Source organism: Phymastichus coffea, unplaced genomic scaffold, assembly GCF_024137745.1.
Source record: "Phymastichus coffea isolate CEN01 unplaced genomic scaffold, Cenicafe_Pcof_1.1 PCOF00025, whole genome shotgun sequence".
In the NCBI taxonomy this organism is placed as follows: domain Eukaryota; kingdom Metazoa; phylum Arthropoda; class Insecta; order Hymenoptera; family Eulophidae; genus Phymastichus; species Phymastichus coffea.
Window position 1 is genome coordinate 1,020,109 of NW_026706836.1, and position 16,796 is coordinate 1,036,904.

At 41.1% G+C, this 16,796-nt stretch overlaps 1 protein-coding gene across 3 annotated transcripts in view; it reads right to left on the reverse strand.

Moving 5' to 3' along the window:
* The window catches only part of LOC131675546 (ran-binding protein 10), a 710,588-nt gene that overhangs the window by 351,199 nt on the left and 342,593 nt on the right, over positions 1 to 16,796 (reverse strand). For all 3 annotated transcript variants that reach the window (XM_058954562.1, XM_058954563.1, XM_058954561.1), the window contains exon 5: positions 12,534 to 12,959. In XM_058954562.1, the coding sequence (XP_058810545.1) occupies positions 12,534 to 12,959 (426 nt within the window). The remainder of the gene's footprint in view (positions 1 to 12,533; positions 12,960 to 16,796) is intronic.

Here is a 16,796-nt window from a genome sequence, read left to right on the forward strand (position 1 = left end):
CATACCCTTCGAGGATACAAAATGCCCGGTTACCCAGATCAGGCATCTGTTCGGTCGCTGTCGCTTCTAACGCCGCTGCACTGCTGGGTCTCGTGGGGTCCGGTACCCCTGTCGAGACCTCCCTGAACCCTGAGGTCGTTGACGGGCCCCTGCCACGTTCAAACGACCTGCGACGAGAGGTCACCTTTACTGGGGACGCGGAGGGGACCTCCGTCCTCCGCTTCCCTGCCCGTTTCCCTTGTTGCAATCCGGGCAGTACCTTCTGGTAAAGCCCAGTTTGCCACAAGACGAGCACTTGATGGGTTGGGAGTAATCTATTTTCCTCCGCTGACCCTCTCGTCGCTGGCCAGGAGACCCTGGGGGGGTTCTATTCCTCCCCTTTTCTTGCGGCCGACCCCTCGGCCGCCTGGGAGAGTTAGCCTTCCTCTCCTTAAAGTACCGGTCCATATCGCGCCGCAGGGTCGCAATTTGCGACGACAGATCCTCAATGGGGTCTGTTGCCTGCGCTGCAGCGATTGTGGGCCGGTCCTCGGGTCTCTTGGCCGGGGTTTTAACCGGCGACTCGGGTTGCCGCTGCTCCCTACCCCGAGACTTGCTGGACATGGCCGCCGTTCGGGGTCCTGCCCGGGGCGGTGGTGCCTTAGCTGACACCCCCATGTGCTCGGGGTACAACGTGGACGTTGGCTCCAACCTGGTCCTCAGGCGCTCGTCGTCCTGCAAAGCGGTCTCGATTTCGGTCGCCCGGGCGTGAAATTCGTCCACGTTGGAAAACGCATTCCTTCGCAGCTGCATCCGGATGGCGGGCAGGAGATTTGCATACAGCAAATCTAACTGCCTCTGCTCTGGTAACGGCGGACGCAACTGGGCTAACATGAAGAGGAGGTGGCAGGCATATTCTCGTACCAGCTCTCCTTTCTCCTGGTACCGAGCTTGGGCCTCTTGCAGCAACCTCTGTTGCTGAAGCTCACTCGACCCAAACCAACGTCGAGCGCCTGCCACGAAGTCGGCGTAATTCCTCCACTTCAGCTTGTTAAGCTCGTACCAGGTCCTCGCAACGCCTTCGAGGAGCTCTGATACCGAGCACAAGATTTCGCCGTCCGTTAGCCCAGACCCCGCGCGTAGATCTTCTAGCCTAGACAAGAAGGTGTCTACGCACTCTGAAGCCGTACCAGAGTATCGCAGCTTCCACCCTCTCACAATCCTACCCGCGTCCCGAGTCGCGTAGTACCCCGACGCCGCATTGGCGTCGTACCAGGCGGATCCTTCTGGAATCATCTGCCCTTCACCACTGTCGGAGTCTCTTGGTCCTCTTGTCGGTGGCTGCTCCGTCCTTGCAGGCACCTGCCGTTGGGGAGCCTCTCGAGGTTCGCCAGGGGTCGATCGCTGGGGCTCCGGGGTACTACCTGGTACCCTTGGGTCGTAGTGGCACGTATATGTGGACTGGAAGTCCACGGTCCTCCGGGGCCGCTCTGGTATGATCGTTCGTCGATTAGTGGGGTCCCTGCTTCTAAACTGCTGGAATTCCACCTGCAGAGCGGTCAACTGGTCGCTCCACCGAGCGCATACCTGGTCGTGCTTTTCCAGCATCTCCAATATGCGGTTTATCCCGACCCGGTTGCACTCGATCTCCTCCTTTAGTCGCTCGGTCACGCACCGCTCTTCCTCTTCCTCTGGAGGTTGTAGCTCCGCGTTCTCGAAGCGACGGGCTCTTCGCCTATCCGGCGATCCGGTGGAGCCCTTGTGCTCACTACCGACCCCCTCCGTGGGCCCCTTGACCTCGCCGGTCCCCCCTTCCTCTGCGGGCTCTCGCTCCCCCATCTCGCTCTGGCTCTCCTCTTCCAAGTTCTCGTAGACGGCGAGAGTCCGCGTCAGGTTCGCCTCCACCGCCTCATCCCTATATAGCAGCATGAGTGGGTGGGCGACAAGATCCTCGGCGTCGGCTGCTTCCAACTCCCGTCGCTTGGTCTCCAGCCACCTCTCTCGGCTCCGTCGCCTGCGTTGTGTGGCCTCCCTATCCAACGCCGCTCCTTGGAAGTCTAGGTCGATGTACTCGCCTAGCAACCAATATGCTAATCGGACTGCCTGCATCAGCCTGAGACCATCTGTGCGCAACTCCAGTTGCGTCAGGTATCTGTCCAGCTGTGTCGAAGGCAGTTCCGAAGCCCACCGGGTTATCGCGTCGGCGGTATCCTCCATAACGCTTATGTTGGGGCGTAGGTGACGGTTGAGGTTAGTTTTCCTATTCGACCACTACCGCCTCCTCTCGCCCAAGGCGCGAGCGGGGTGTTGCGATTTTTATCGCCAACTACCCAGTTACGCCTTTATTTACAAGGCAACAATACGCGTGGCTTGTGGGTGTGTGCAGGTATCGCGTAGTCTAAGGAAGTACGAACTTCCGCTTCGCAGCTACCTGCCTATAGGTGGAGGCTAACTGTTTGTTAGCTCCACCGGGTTAGTTAGTCTAACCCTACACACACCCTAATTGCGCGCTCTGCTGGTACTGTCGCTCGGTGACTAACCCCCACTTAACTACTTTAATGTGTAATGAAACACTTAAAAAAGCAAAAAGTTAACCTAAATACGATTAGTCACCTTTTGTTTTCACGTTAGAGCGACTACGGACGTCTCTTCGACCCCTGGGGTTAGTGTGCTCTCGGCTCACAAAAGCAGTTATTATTGGGTCGGAGAGGCGTCTTTCCCCTACCGCAGAGCACGTACCGGACGAGCCACGCGTTATTTTACCCGCTCGCACCTTATTACGCACGCGCGCAAACGTCTCTCTCTCGCGCGCGTTGCTCTCTTTTTTTTTTTGTATAATTTTCCCCGTGTGTGAGTCCTAAATTAGTTGGGCGCCATGTAACAGGCTGTCGTTTAGTCGGTAATCTCCTAAAAGTGCCCGTGCTTCAACTATACGAAGCCTTGTTATCTATGTGCTTATAGCACAGTAACCTACCTTGCCCGAAGTGCGCCTGCGCAGAGTCTCCTCAATGTTCCGAGTTGGGTTCCCCCAACTCGCCACTTGGCGGCGCTGTAGCTCGTACTCTTAGCGCTCGTGCGGCCGCCACCGGTACCTAGGATGTCGACTCGCGTCTAGCGATACTTACGCGATTCGTGCTTCGCAACCGGCGAATTCGAATCGGAATGTAAACAAATATGCGCGACCTCCGGACAAAGGGAAAACACAATAACGGAAACTCGTTTGAATTAAAAAACCAAGGGATGATTTATTGGTTAAAATCAATTACACGGGGAAATAGCCGAGAGTCTAACGCACGCACGCGTGAATGACAATACACGCTATTTGAGAGAGAGAGGAAAAAAAAAACCGTGATGCCGCGAACTACCTGCTCGCACGCAAAACAATAAACTCTTCGCGCTCGCTGCGCGGATTCGCACGCTAAATTAACACAACGCTAAACGAGTGAGAAAGAAGGTGCACCTACCGCAACGACGGCGTGGATACGGTGGCCAACCGTATCCAAATAACACGTAGTTATTAAACTGCTCCGCTGCTCTGCCTCTAATGCTGTTACCGCTGTTGTTGTTGCCGCTACTGTTGCTGCTGTTATTGCTGTTGCTGCTGCTGCAGTTGCTGTTGCCGCTATTGCTGCTGCTGCTGCAGATGCTGCTGTCGCCCGCACTCACCCGCGCAAATCACAGTGTCAGTCAGTGGCAAAACAAAACGAGAAAACTCGGGATGGATGGAGGTTAGGCGCACGGATCGACTGAGTAACACAGTCATACTGCCGGTTGCTACCTCCCCTCCCGGTCAGTGCCCCTTACGCGCTCTCTCTCTCTCGCGAACCGAACGCGGCTCACCTCGCTTAACCGCTAATTACCTCGCGCGAGTCAAACGATTTTCGGCAATCGTTGCACAACTTAATTATTATTGTTGTAACGTCGGATAATTCATAATACTATTTTATTTTATTTTTTTTATTTTGTTGTATTAGGACTTCAATGCATCAAATTGTACAATTTCGAGAAACGAAAATACGTTGGAAAGTTTCTCTTCTTAAGGTTTCTTCACATTCCAAGAGAAGATAAGCTGACCAAATAGTCTGCGATTAGAAAATAGGTATAAAAAAATTTACGATTTTTTTATATGCGTTCATATGCTTAGGATGTCCTTACAATAACAGCATGGGCTGCCGACGCCCAAACTCTATACAGAACGCAGAAAAAAAAGGAAAACTTCTCTTATGCGTTTCCCACCGAGTTTTCATTTTTCTGTTTAGTATAGTCATAATAAAAAGTTAGAAAATTATTTTATTTTATTGAGTAGCTTGTGCAGTTAGATAAAATTAAGTTGTACGATTTACAATTTAAGCTACGTTTCATTTAAGTTCCATTTTATTTTAGATATTTAAAGATGTAAATAAATAACATTTGAGAATTAAATATAACTCTCAGATTATTATTTATACATATTTAATGACTTATAATAGGTAATAATTGAGTAATAAAAGTATGTTAAGTCCTTGCACGGTAAAATTTTAAATAATAGTACTTTTATACGCGATTTGGCAAGAGTAACTCCATCTACCTTAAGAAAAGTGTACGCTTCCCTAATACAGGAAAATTTCCACCAATCAGTTTTGAAGTTTTTATGCCCAAATCCTTCAGAGCGCCTTGCGGCCTTATTTTGAAAGAGAGCGCATCCCGATGGAATGTGCTAAGTAAGGCGCGAACTGTTTGCCACTGCTACGCTACCCGCAGCAAGAAGTGCCATGCTCGAAGGATTCACTCTCTCTCAAGAAGCCCAAGGATTCTTTTTTTTGGAAAGGCAGTTTTTAGTTTCAATTTTTGCGAGCATGCAAGGCCCAAGTTTTACAATTAGTTATCAAGTTTAACAATTATCTTTTTAAAGGACTCCACCTAAAATAAAAAGTAAGATATATTTCAAATATTTATTTTTCGAATTTCTTCCTCTTTCACAATTCATTTTCCCAATTCCATATCGCTTGGTCCTCTCGTTGAAAAACGAATTGGATAGACTTGATACATTAGCTTAACGCTCAGAACTTGGATCATTAGGATCTTTATAGATCTGAGTGGAATCTTTTATCAAGTATTCACTTAGCCTTCTGAAAAGATTGGCGCTTGAATACTGGATTTTAGATTCAAGGAAAATAGGTATTTATAATCAACACCAATCTTTCCTAACCCGGGTAAAGTGAGAAATCACAAACCAATAAGGATAGAAAATTTTCCCGTCTCACAATAAGACGTAACATTGTTATCAATAAATAAACAATTAATAATTTATTTAAACAAATAAAAGTATATGAATCAAAAGCGTTAATTCTGTACATAATGACAAAATTGTCATAATTTATTAATTTTAATTAACCGCTTTCATATTTACATTATAAGATTTTGCAAAAAACGAAAATTAATTATTATTCAAATATTATTAACTAATTTAAGTATTTCTGTTTTGGAATTAAATCTACAAGCGATAAACTAATTTTATATGTCAAGAATTCCTATTATTTTATTGTAAATTTTGCCCTATTGTATTAACTAACTTCATTAGTTAATAACTTTTAAATACGATTTTTGCGATGCTCAAATTATTATCTATATCAGCCTATGTATTTTTTACAGAATTTAAATTTTCTTTAGCGCTGTCTATTTTATTTTACAAATGAAAATAATTTTGCACACTCGTGTAAACAGCGTAAAGAGGGTTATCTTGCAAAAATGGGCGGGAAAATTTATGTGTACAGACGCTGAATTTTGCACAGACTGGTATATTCTCTCCTAGCCTTACAAAGTGAGCGCTCGAGATTGACTAAACTTGGCTTATACCTAAGTTGTTTCTCTCTAGTGATTAGCTAAGCAAACCTTCTGTCTCCTATTGTAATTTACGCTCGACTCATAGAATATTTCGCGCTATGAGAAATTTGGGTTGAATCACACACACACAGACACACGCGCGCATGCACACACACACACACACACACACACACACACACACACAGATCCTCTCAAAGAAAAAATTTAGGCTCTACTTAAAAATACTTGCCATAAGAAACTGAAGTAAAATTAAGAATAAATTCTTAATTTTTAGATGATTAATTATGTTGTCGTGGTTACAATAATATAATTGTCGGTTATATATTGTCGGTCATATATTATTGGTCATACAATTCGCCTGCAAAAGCTTTACTTGCGCCACGCCAGGATCAAGGGCGTAGCGATAAGATGCTATGGTCAGCAGCACACGTGTGCGCGCCTTAGCGAGAAAGAGTGGGAAAAACCGAGCACACAGCTGTAGCATGCTGCAGCAGTATGCTAGTCAGTGTTTTTACCGAAGACAAAAGCAGCGACTAGAAATGCGTAAATAAGAGAGAGACAGCGTGAGGGAGAGAGAGAGGGAACCAGAGTGTGCGAATAATAGCGAGTACCAGAGCAGTCAGTCAGAAGTAAGCGCCTAATTAGTAAGGATGCATTTATTTTTTCAATACTCCGTGCGCAAAGTGCGTCTTTCCCGCACGCTCGGCAGAAAATGTGCGTTGAAAATCGTACATTCCACACATCATGTCAAAAAATACGGTATGGCATATGTTCGGGATAGAGTTTCTCGTCTCGTGTACCTTTTCACCCTTGCTTCGCTCGGGCGTAAACGCCACACGAGACAAAAATCTACTTTCCCGCACTTGTATCGTAATGCACTATTCTCTGACATTAATTTTCTTTTTAATAGTCACTGTAACAGTTTATACAGGATGTCCCATTTTGAAGGAACCACCCCGAAATTTTCTATGGTTGGCGTTCTACAAAAAAATTGTTCAGACAAAGTTGTTTGAGACAATGAGGGACACCTTTCCCAGAAATAGGATTTGACCTTGAGATTTATTTTCAAGGTCATTTGATGGTCAAAGTCATTTTTTTAATAGGAACCTATAATTTTGATCCCGGATTCAGAAAGAGCGAGAAATTCTACGTTCAGATAAGCTATTATATGTGGTGTGCGGTTAACCCCCGTCTCCGCGTAAGGTCATGTAGGGGTCAAATTTATTATTTTCTTCATCTATGCATAGGGGTAATCGAGCAAGGGTAAGATTAATTGTAATAACCCAATAACTAGACGGTAATATCTTGCTGCAGCACGATATCGGCCTTGACCATCAAAATTACCCAGGGAGGCTTCGGTACCCAAACCACGTGAGAATCCTAATCATTGAACGAAGAGAGAGACGTCAATCACGATTAGGCAGAAATCGTCGTCGCATTATGAGACAGAACAAGGATGATCCAGGAATTCTCGTTGTTTTGGCAATGGTTGATTTGGATCATTATAACTTTTGCGTGAAATTCAGAGACGTACTGAAATCCTAAGAACAACAGCCGGTAGAATTTTGTGGCTTCATAGATTTCATCCATATCACGTAACTTTGACTCAAGCTTTGATGCCAGATGATGTCCGCCGCAGATTCGAATTCTGTAATTCGGCACAAGCAAGGATTCGTGAAGATCCTGAATTTTTCAGATACGTAATGTTTTCGGACGAAGCTACTTTTCATAGTCATGGGCAACACTCGCCATAATAGTCATTATTGGTCTATCCAGAATCCTCATTGGGTACGTCATATTGATAATCTGCATAAATAAAGCCTCGTAGTTTGGTGCGACATAATAATAAATGATTATCTGATAGAACCTTATTTTTCTTTACTTTTCTATTATATATAGCTATGAGCATAAGTTATATCAACGTGTTTACGTACGAATTTGATGATTATTAGTTAATACGAATCACGTACTTTTAGATTATTAAATCAATAAAATTTCGATTTCTACGTATTAAGGGGTAACACTACTGTAGAGCACACTTTTTGAAGGTCTTTTTTCGGAATTTTTTTAAAAGAAACATAGTTTTATATTGAAAATTGGACTTGATAACTTTATTATACATGATATTAACTACACAAAATAATTTTTCCGAAGCAATTAAAAAAAAAATGGCGGCTGCACAGAGCTATGAGCGATGATAGAATTTTTAAAGAGGCCTCCATGGCCATCACTTTTTTGTCGTCATTATTCATCTGAAACACAAAATCGAAATTTTTTCTTCATGTTAGCGTTAAAAGTGAGGGAACCACGTAGCCGTTTTTAAAATTATCAAATTTTCACAAATTGGTATAAGTTTGAAAAAAAATTTTTTTTTTTCGCTAAAAAAATCGCTAATAATCAAGCCTAAATAAAAAAGTTTTCAACTTTTTCAAAAAATCCTACATGGTTCCCTTGGAAATAATGTTCCGAAGGCTGTGTCAAAATTTGATATTGATCGGAGGAAAATTGGCTGAAAAACTTTGATGGCCGTATGGAAAAAAGTGGTTTCGAGAAAATCGCGTTCAAAGTTTGAAAATGGCAAAACTTGTTGATAAAGTTAGAAATATCAACTTTTTATGATTTTTACCTTTAGTCAGCGATACCAGGGCCATAAAGTTCTCCTTCCAAGCTGGCGTTCTCTCGTTCTTCTTCAGTCCTCGACGATCTCAAACTCAATCGAGCCTCTCTCGCCGCGTCGGTCAATGAGCGCTCCGAGAGTGCGATACGTTTTTCGTCGAACTCCATGCAGTAATTGTAGCAGTTTTCTCCAATTGTCATATCTAATACTGTCATCACCTCCATAACAATTGAAAATCCATCATTGAAGATGCACACAGCAAGGTCAGAGCAAACAGTGAGTGTACATAATCCGCTCGAAACATTCTTTGGCGCCATGGACCAAAGGAGAGCATTGAAACTTTCATTGCTGTTTTGGGTGAAACCTCCCAGGCAGCGATCCAATAATTCGTCCTTGCTAAGATCTTCGTATATAGGTTTAATAGTTTCATAAACCTCATCACTGAGAGGTTTAGTATGCGTGTACTCATCCAACGTGCCTTCGGCTTTCGCTCGTTGCCATTTACACCACGAGTTCGTGCCGGTGGGACAGTTTTCGTGTTGCGGCTTCTCATCGGTAGACATTTTATGAGACAACGTGCACCAAATATCTTTCTTCATATTGTCTACAGTCGAATGCGCATTTCGACGGATCGCCAAGCCGTAGTATTTACTAAGCTCGTCGATCAATTTTCCTGTCAATTTACCTCGGCCACCTAAACCTTTCTTTGACTTGACGAGCGTTCTCAAGCGAGAGCCCATACGTTTTTGAACGTGGCCAATGCACTCTTTTTTCTGTACTTTAATATTTAAATCCTTGTAAAAATCAGCCTCATTTATAGCTTTGAAAGTTTTGCTGTCCCCGTCTCCGACGTAATACACGTAAGGTTTACCGTGTAAAGTGATTGATCGAGCAAACATTTCTTTTCCAGCGTCGACCTCCATCTTTCCTGCAGATCCACTGTGATTCGCTTGGCATTCTGCTTCATGAGACTGTAACCACTCTTCATGCTCTGCTGTGCCTTCTTTCTTCTTCCAATACTCGCAAGACTTGCAATAGGCAGATTTTACTACGATATCTACAACTTTTCCAGTCAACCAGCCAATTAACGTAACTACGCCATACAGCGACGAAAACCCTCGTTTTCTCCACGTTCCATCGCCAGAAACGGTTAGTCCATTAGTTTGGCCTTTTTCAGCAGATAATTCGGCTTCTTCCTTTGCTGCTTTCTTCATACTTGAATTACGCACACTCTCTGTCGCAGCAGAAATCGTTTTTACAATGGAGTCGTAGCATGACTGAAACATTGGCCGAGGAATATCCATAATTCCACAAAATTTTGATAATCCATTTAGTCCCACTCCTATCAAACGCATTGCCAATACTATTCGGCGGTTAATGTCGTATGCATTTCGAATAAATGGACTATTAGGAATACTGGCAATCACTTTATCTCTGCTGTTTTTGGCACACGCGTCACAGACAATATCAATTTTGAACCCAAAGCCACGTTTTGAAGATTGAAAAAACTTCACTGGTGAATGACAAATGCCACATACAAGATGATTTGACATTTCTGTAAACACTGACACGAAAGCAATAAAACAGTAAGAGAAAGTAGGGTCGACCATCGGATCACGCGTACTGTCTCTTCTCAATTTTTTTGCCGACGCACTAACTCCTTCGAAATCAGCTTCTGACTCGTAACGATTCAAAGGACGCCTCTTTCCTCTGCCTGCCTTCTGAATTGTTAATTTCGTACCTTTTTTCGTAACAAATCCTTTTTTAGTAGGCGCCATATCGAATACAAAATTTGTGCGAGAATATTACTTGGAATCTACACACGGCGTTTGAATGAGCGTGCTGCAACGGTTAAACTGACGCTACACTGATACACTCAATGCAGTTCAAAATTCAATGACTGACATCTGTAGGTATCAGTATGTACTATGTACGACTAGGAATAGGTCTTTAGGGATGCCTGAGGCAGGTACGTATTTCGGAGCAATGGGCGCGCTGCGTGAGCTCAAGCGCGCAACGGGGCGCCTAGGGTCTGATGCTCATAACTCGAAGAAAAAATTTTCTTTTTGCAAAACTACTTCAGGACGTTAATTTTGAGATGTTTCTCTACCATTTAAGCAAAAAAAAAAAAAATCGATTTTTTGAAAATTTTACAGTAGTGTTACCCCTTAATGACGAGTAATAAAACGCCAAATTGAAATATATCCATATGTGTTTTTTCGTTCACCATGCCCGTACTCGAATTCTCCCTCGCGAATAGTGATTTTGATGTTCATTGCTTAGGTAATAGTCTATAATAAAGTTGAAGTGTCTAGATCACGAATATCGTATAATCCCCTTACAACCAAATATTCTACCATCGAAGCATGGGCGGGCTGGGGTGCCCGTAGAGCTTGGCAACCGTCCAAGTCCGAGGCCATTCGACTGTTAAAAGGGCCTACACTTTACAGGGCGAATTCCTTTCACGCGAATTTGCACCTATCAAGATCAGAATATAATACCTAAACAACAATTCAGCTTTTATAATAATCATGCTACAGAAAATCAAATAAATAGTTACTACTAAAATAAGAAACACCTTTGAAAAAAATGAATATTGTAATGCTTTGTTTCTCGATGTAGCTCAAGCTTTTGAAAAAGTCTGGCACGATGGTCTTTTATATAAGCTAAATAAAATCCTACCAAAAGAGCTCTACTTTACACTTGAATCATACCTAAGCTTCAAAACTCTTAAAATAAGAATAAATAATGAAATAGCTAATATCTATCCATTAAAAGCTGGCGTCCTTCAAGGAAGTATTTTGGCCACATACTATACCTAATATATACCTATGATATCCCTAAAATGGAAAATATTAACATCATCACGTAAGCAGATAATACAGCAATATTAATATCACATGCTAATGAAATTTCAGTCACTTCCATGACGTAGAAATACCTGGATTCAGCTCTTAAATGGTTTAATAAATATAGGGTAATTATTATTGAAACCAAATCAATAGAAGTAACAAATACTCAAAGAGAGGTTCTTGTCCACTGGTACACATATACGAACCAACCAATTCCACCAGGAGATGAAGTAAAATATCTTGGTATGCACCTGGACCGACAACTGACGTAGAGAAATTATATATTGACTAAATGAAAACAACTAAATCTACAGACGAGAAAATATTACTAGCTTCTAAGGTGAAAATCCAAATTATCAATTTAAAACAAACTAATGGTATACAAATCATTTATAAAACCAGTACGGACATACGGCATACAACCTTGGGGTACTACTACTAATAAATCAAATACTGATATCATCGAATGATTCTAAAATGAAATACTATGACAGATGCACCGTGGCGCATAACAAACGAATATATAAGGAAAGTGTCAACATAAAGTCAGTAAAAGAAGAAATAGAATTAGCATCCAGCAGATATACCAGCAGGATAACGAAGAATCCAAATTCGCCTCGCAAAGAAACTAATGCATACAACACCAACAACTTCAAGATTTAAAAAATATTTAACACCATTTTGTACAAAAATAAAATAGTATAGTATTAACGCACTGGTAAAGATTATAGGTGAAGTATTTTTATGTCATGATACAAGTAATATTGTAACTGATTGATGAAATTGTAATATCATTTACTTATTGTTTTTAGACAGATTGTAAATTTAATTTGGAAATAAAAAAAATTCCCATGACACATCAATTAAATATTTATAGATGTAATCAATTTTAGGGATAATGTATGACATCATCGAGAAATACCAAGACTTTATAAAGACAATATCCAATTACAAGAGTGATCGTCAGAACACACTCTACAAAAGAACTCCTTAGCAATTCAATACCTAAGAAAAAAATTTACATTCGACCATCCATAAAGATGATATCCGTTTATATAAATAGTCATATCCTAAAAATTAACAAAGACATCATAGAAAAAAAATGGAATTTGTATAAAAATAAAATTAATTTACGAAAAAAACGATGGATATTGCGTGGAACAGGAAGAAAGAGAGATAGAGAAGGATATCGAAACGTCTTCAAAATGTTTAGTCTGAAAAATAAATTTACTTTGATATAATAGAAAATAAATTTTACTCACCCATCGCAATGTCATCCCCATTAAACTTTTTATAACCATTAGTACCGACTGTACTTTTTCTTTGTTCTAATTCAACAAGTCTGTGGTCTTTAATTTCATTTGAAATAAATTCCTCCATTTCAACGTCTTCTACCTCTCCGTTTATAAAATTTTCCTCATTCCGTCCATTCATATTATTATAATTTAATTCTTCACAGCGCATAATTATTGTTTTCTCTAAAACTTTAGTAGATTGGATGACGCTGGTTTGATTGTCAATATTTCCATGAAATATTTCAGAGTCCGTACCATTGACCATTTCAACGAATTGCCGACATTTTAATGCAAACATCAAATTTAGATCTTTTTCTAGTAATCCGGGATATAATTTACTAGTTAAATCTATAGCTTCTCCCATGCGGCCAGCTAAAACTAATTTCAATATTTCTGAAAAAATAGTTATGATTAATCCATAGGAAAAATTGATATCAGTATATTAAAAATGAAGTACGTTTAACAAAACATGTTGTAACGGTTATGATTTATTAGAGTGATAAATCGGTATCCGTTAACAAAATAAATTACCGTCGCTCCCACGTTGCGAAGTTAACCGCCACTTCCTTAAAGGAAGGCTTGCCTCCCGGCCGTGACGCCGATTGCTTCGTCGAATGCGTGCTCGGCGCACTGCTCACGCGGGGAAGTCGATGGGTTCGGGTGGCTGGGCAGAGGGGACACGTGTGCTTTTGCCCACGTCAATGAATAAGGCGGCCGATCAATTGCAGACACCCTTTTCATTTAGCGCTTGGTTTACATTCCATAAAGAAAGAGGCCGAGAGCTTTTCCGAGTGACGCACCGCTGCGTCGCGCAGTTACAACACGTCGGGTTTTGCCGCGAGAGAGAGAGAGAAAGAGGTATGCGGGCCTACTCGCGGACGCTTGATCTAACGCAACCTTTCTGCAAATAGTTACACGTCGGTGAGATTACTCACTTCTTCTCGCTGTAATCCGGCGTAAAACTCAGCTGCTGACTCTCCGGCTGTCGAGCTCACGTGCCGGCTTTCGTCGTCCAGGGGATACTTCCCTCTTTCGGTCCCCGCAACACTTGTCAACCCTTGTGTCACTTGGGCGACGGCACTCGCTCCTCGCGTCCTTGATTCGGTGCTCCTGTTGGATCTCACTTCCACTTCCACTACCTTTTCTTATCTTCTCTTTTCTCTCGTACTTAGTGTTCTTCCTTTGTATCCTTCCGCTCTTTTCGCCGGTTCACACGTGAATGTCCGCTCGCGCCTACCCCCACCCCTCACGGTCCTCTCTCTCTTCTCTCCGCTCGCGCGCGGTTTTCTGCGCAGCTGGCCCGCGCACGACACGCGCTGGCCCTCTATCAAGTTGATTTTTCCCTTAACGAGCCGGCTCGTTACAATGTAAAAAAAATTAGAAGTAAGTATTCTTTGCCGCTACAGTATGAAAATATCCTATTCTTTTTAATCAATAAATTCTATAGAAACTCACCCTACCTTGATAACTATAATTTATTTTTCAAGTTGTGACAGCGAATTGCTATGCCTCGTCTTTGTCATTTTTTTCGATCGATCACAGTAACCAGGTTAGCTTGTGCATATTTACATACCCTTACATCCTTTTCACGATTTGTTGTTTATTTAAGAAGCTATAACGGTGCAGCAAGAAAGGAAGTAGCATAGCGCAGAAAGCGACAAGAACACGGAAAAGTAAAGCAAATAAAAGTGAGAGAGAGAGAGAGAGCGAGCGATCGATCTATTTACTTTATTCAAGCGTTACAGTTGAAGCCTGTATGGCAATATTGAAAGTACAGTGATCAATCCGGTTATGATAGAACAGCAATACAAAATATCATTGAAACATGGTTCGTTTTACTCTCGATATTATATTTCCCTTTTTTATTAATACTCTAAGTTTATTTACAATTTGTCTTACGTATAGAGACCATAAGTAAATATTGTTGCTATTAGACACACACACACACACACATATATATACAGGGTGTTCCAGACCACCCGTACACCCCCTCTAGAATCCAAAATAATGGATTAATCAAAAACTGCTTCAGACAAAAGTTGCTGGGCTTCGAGGGGGACATATCCGTACGACCTTGGCTTTGACCTTGGAGGTCATGTTCAAGGTCATTTCAAGGTCAACTTTGTTTTTTTAAATAGGAACCCCCATTTTTGACCCCGGATTCGGAAAGAGCGGGAAATTTTAAAAGATCAAGGTTCTCAATTTATAACATTTTTCTCATACAAGTCTTTTTTTTCAAAGTCAATGAATATACTCGAATTTACGGGTTGAAATGTCTCTATAAGTTCCGCGGCTTCTAAAAGTTCGAACATTTTTTGATCTATTTCTAAGTCTTTTTGTACAGTTTCTATACCGGGTATATGCAATGCAGCAGAGGCTAACGATTCGGTACTTTCATTGTGTGAGTCCTTCTCATCCGGATTGATTAAAGAAATAGTTTCATCTATTTTAACATTACCCGTTGTCTAGTATGAATTAATGAGTGCACACAATGTGTCTAATTGTTAAACGATAAGCTCTACATGTCGGATTTGGATTGAATCCATTTCTTCCTCGAATCTTCGAATGTATGTTCAACGCTATCTTGATTACAGAGGCCAGTTGCTAACTCAAAAGATGGACATTCGCTTTTTACGTTTCTATACAATTATAATAAAGCTGTCGCGGTCAAAGATAAACCCGTAAAACACGGTAGTCTCGTTTTTTTTCCGATTTACTACTTTTATTCGCATGTACAGTTCGCGTTGTCCATTTTTTCGACGATTCTATAAAATCTACATGACACTTTTCAATTTTTGAATTGCGATTAGAGAGTGGATGCTTTTGAGTATTAACATTGTTTATTTTATAGGAATTGCAGGCATCAATAACAGTGTCCATTTTCCTCACAAAATCTGCCGATTGTCTCCATGTTTCTGATATTAGTCCATTTTCAATGCCTTGCTCACCAGCTTTACCAGCAGTTTTTATCGCAGCTGCTACTCTTTAACTCAAAAGTTGAAAAGCTAAACTGACTTTCATACTCTCAAAGGTACTAGGATTAAAGTGCTTGTCATTTAAAAATGCTAATAAATTTGACGATTCGTTCGTTTTATGGATTTCGTACGTTCTTACTATATCACTAAAAGCTATAATCATATTATTATCAATATAAATATATCTATGAACTCTTAGTTGATAAAGTAATCGTTTTATGAGATGAGGCCAATCACAAGCTGCGATAACTAATTTTTCTTCATGATAAAAAAAAGGCTTATCTACAGTTACTTTTAAATTTTTATAAAACAATTTTACATTATTTGAACCTTGATCGCACATGGTAATTTTGACTAAAACTCCTATTCTGAATAAAGCAGTTAATATTTTATGTAAAATTTGTAATAAATCATCAGCACTAGCCCCACTTGAATTAAATCTGATTGAAAGTATTTGACGCCAAGGATTAACAGCATTAATGCTATCTAATCAAAATAACAAAGCATATCTAGCTATTTTTGAAATTCTATTATTATCCTTCATATCTTCAAGACCCTCAATCTGATCGTATTTTTTAGAATATTCCTCCATGCTTTTTATACTCTGCAACGGTAGTCGATTTAATTAATCGATCCGTTCGCGATGCTGCTTCTCGCGCGTTAATTCGAACAATTAAGAGAGAGAAGGGGCGCGCGATCTTTTAAATAAGCAGTTACGCCTCAGCTGCTCACGCGAGTTTACCGCCGAGCATCCACTCTCTAATCGCAATTCAAAAATTGAAAAGTGTCATGTAGATTTTATAGAATCGTCGAAAAAATGGACAACGCGAACTGTACATGCGAATAAAAGTAGTAAATCGGAAAAAAAACGAGACTACCGTGTTTTACGGGTTTATCTTTGACCGCGACAGCTTTATTATAATTGTATAGAAACGTAAAAAGCGAATGTCCATCTTTTGAGTTAGCAACTGGCCTCTGTAATCAAGATAGCGTTGAACATACATTCGAAGATTCGAGGAAGAAATGGATTCAATCCAAATCCGACATGTAGAGCTTATCGTTTAACAATTAGACACATTGTGTGCACTCATTAATTCATACTAGACAACGGGTAATGTTAAAATAGATGAAACTATTTCTTTAATCAATCCGGATGAGAAGGACTCACACAATGAAAGTACCGAATCGTTAGCCTCTGCTGCATTGCATATACCCGGTATAGAAACTGTACAAAAAGACTTAGAAATAGATCAAA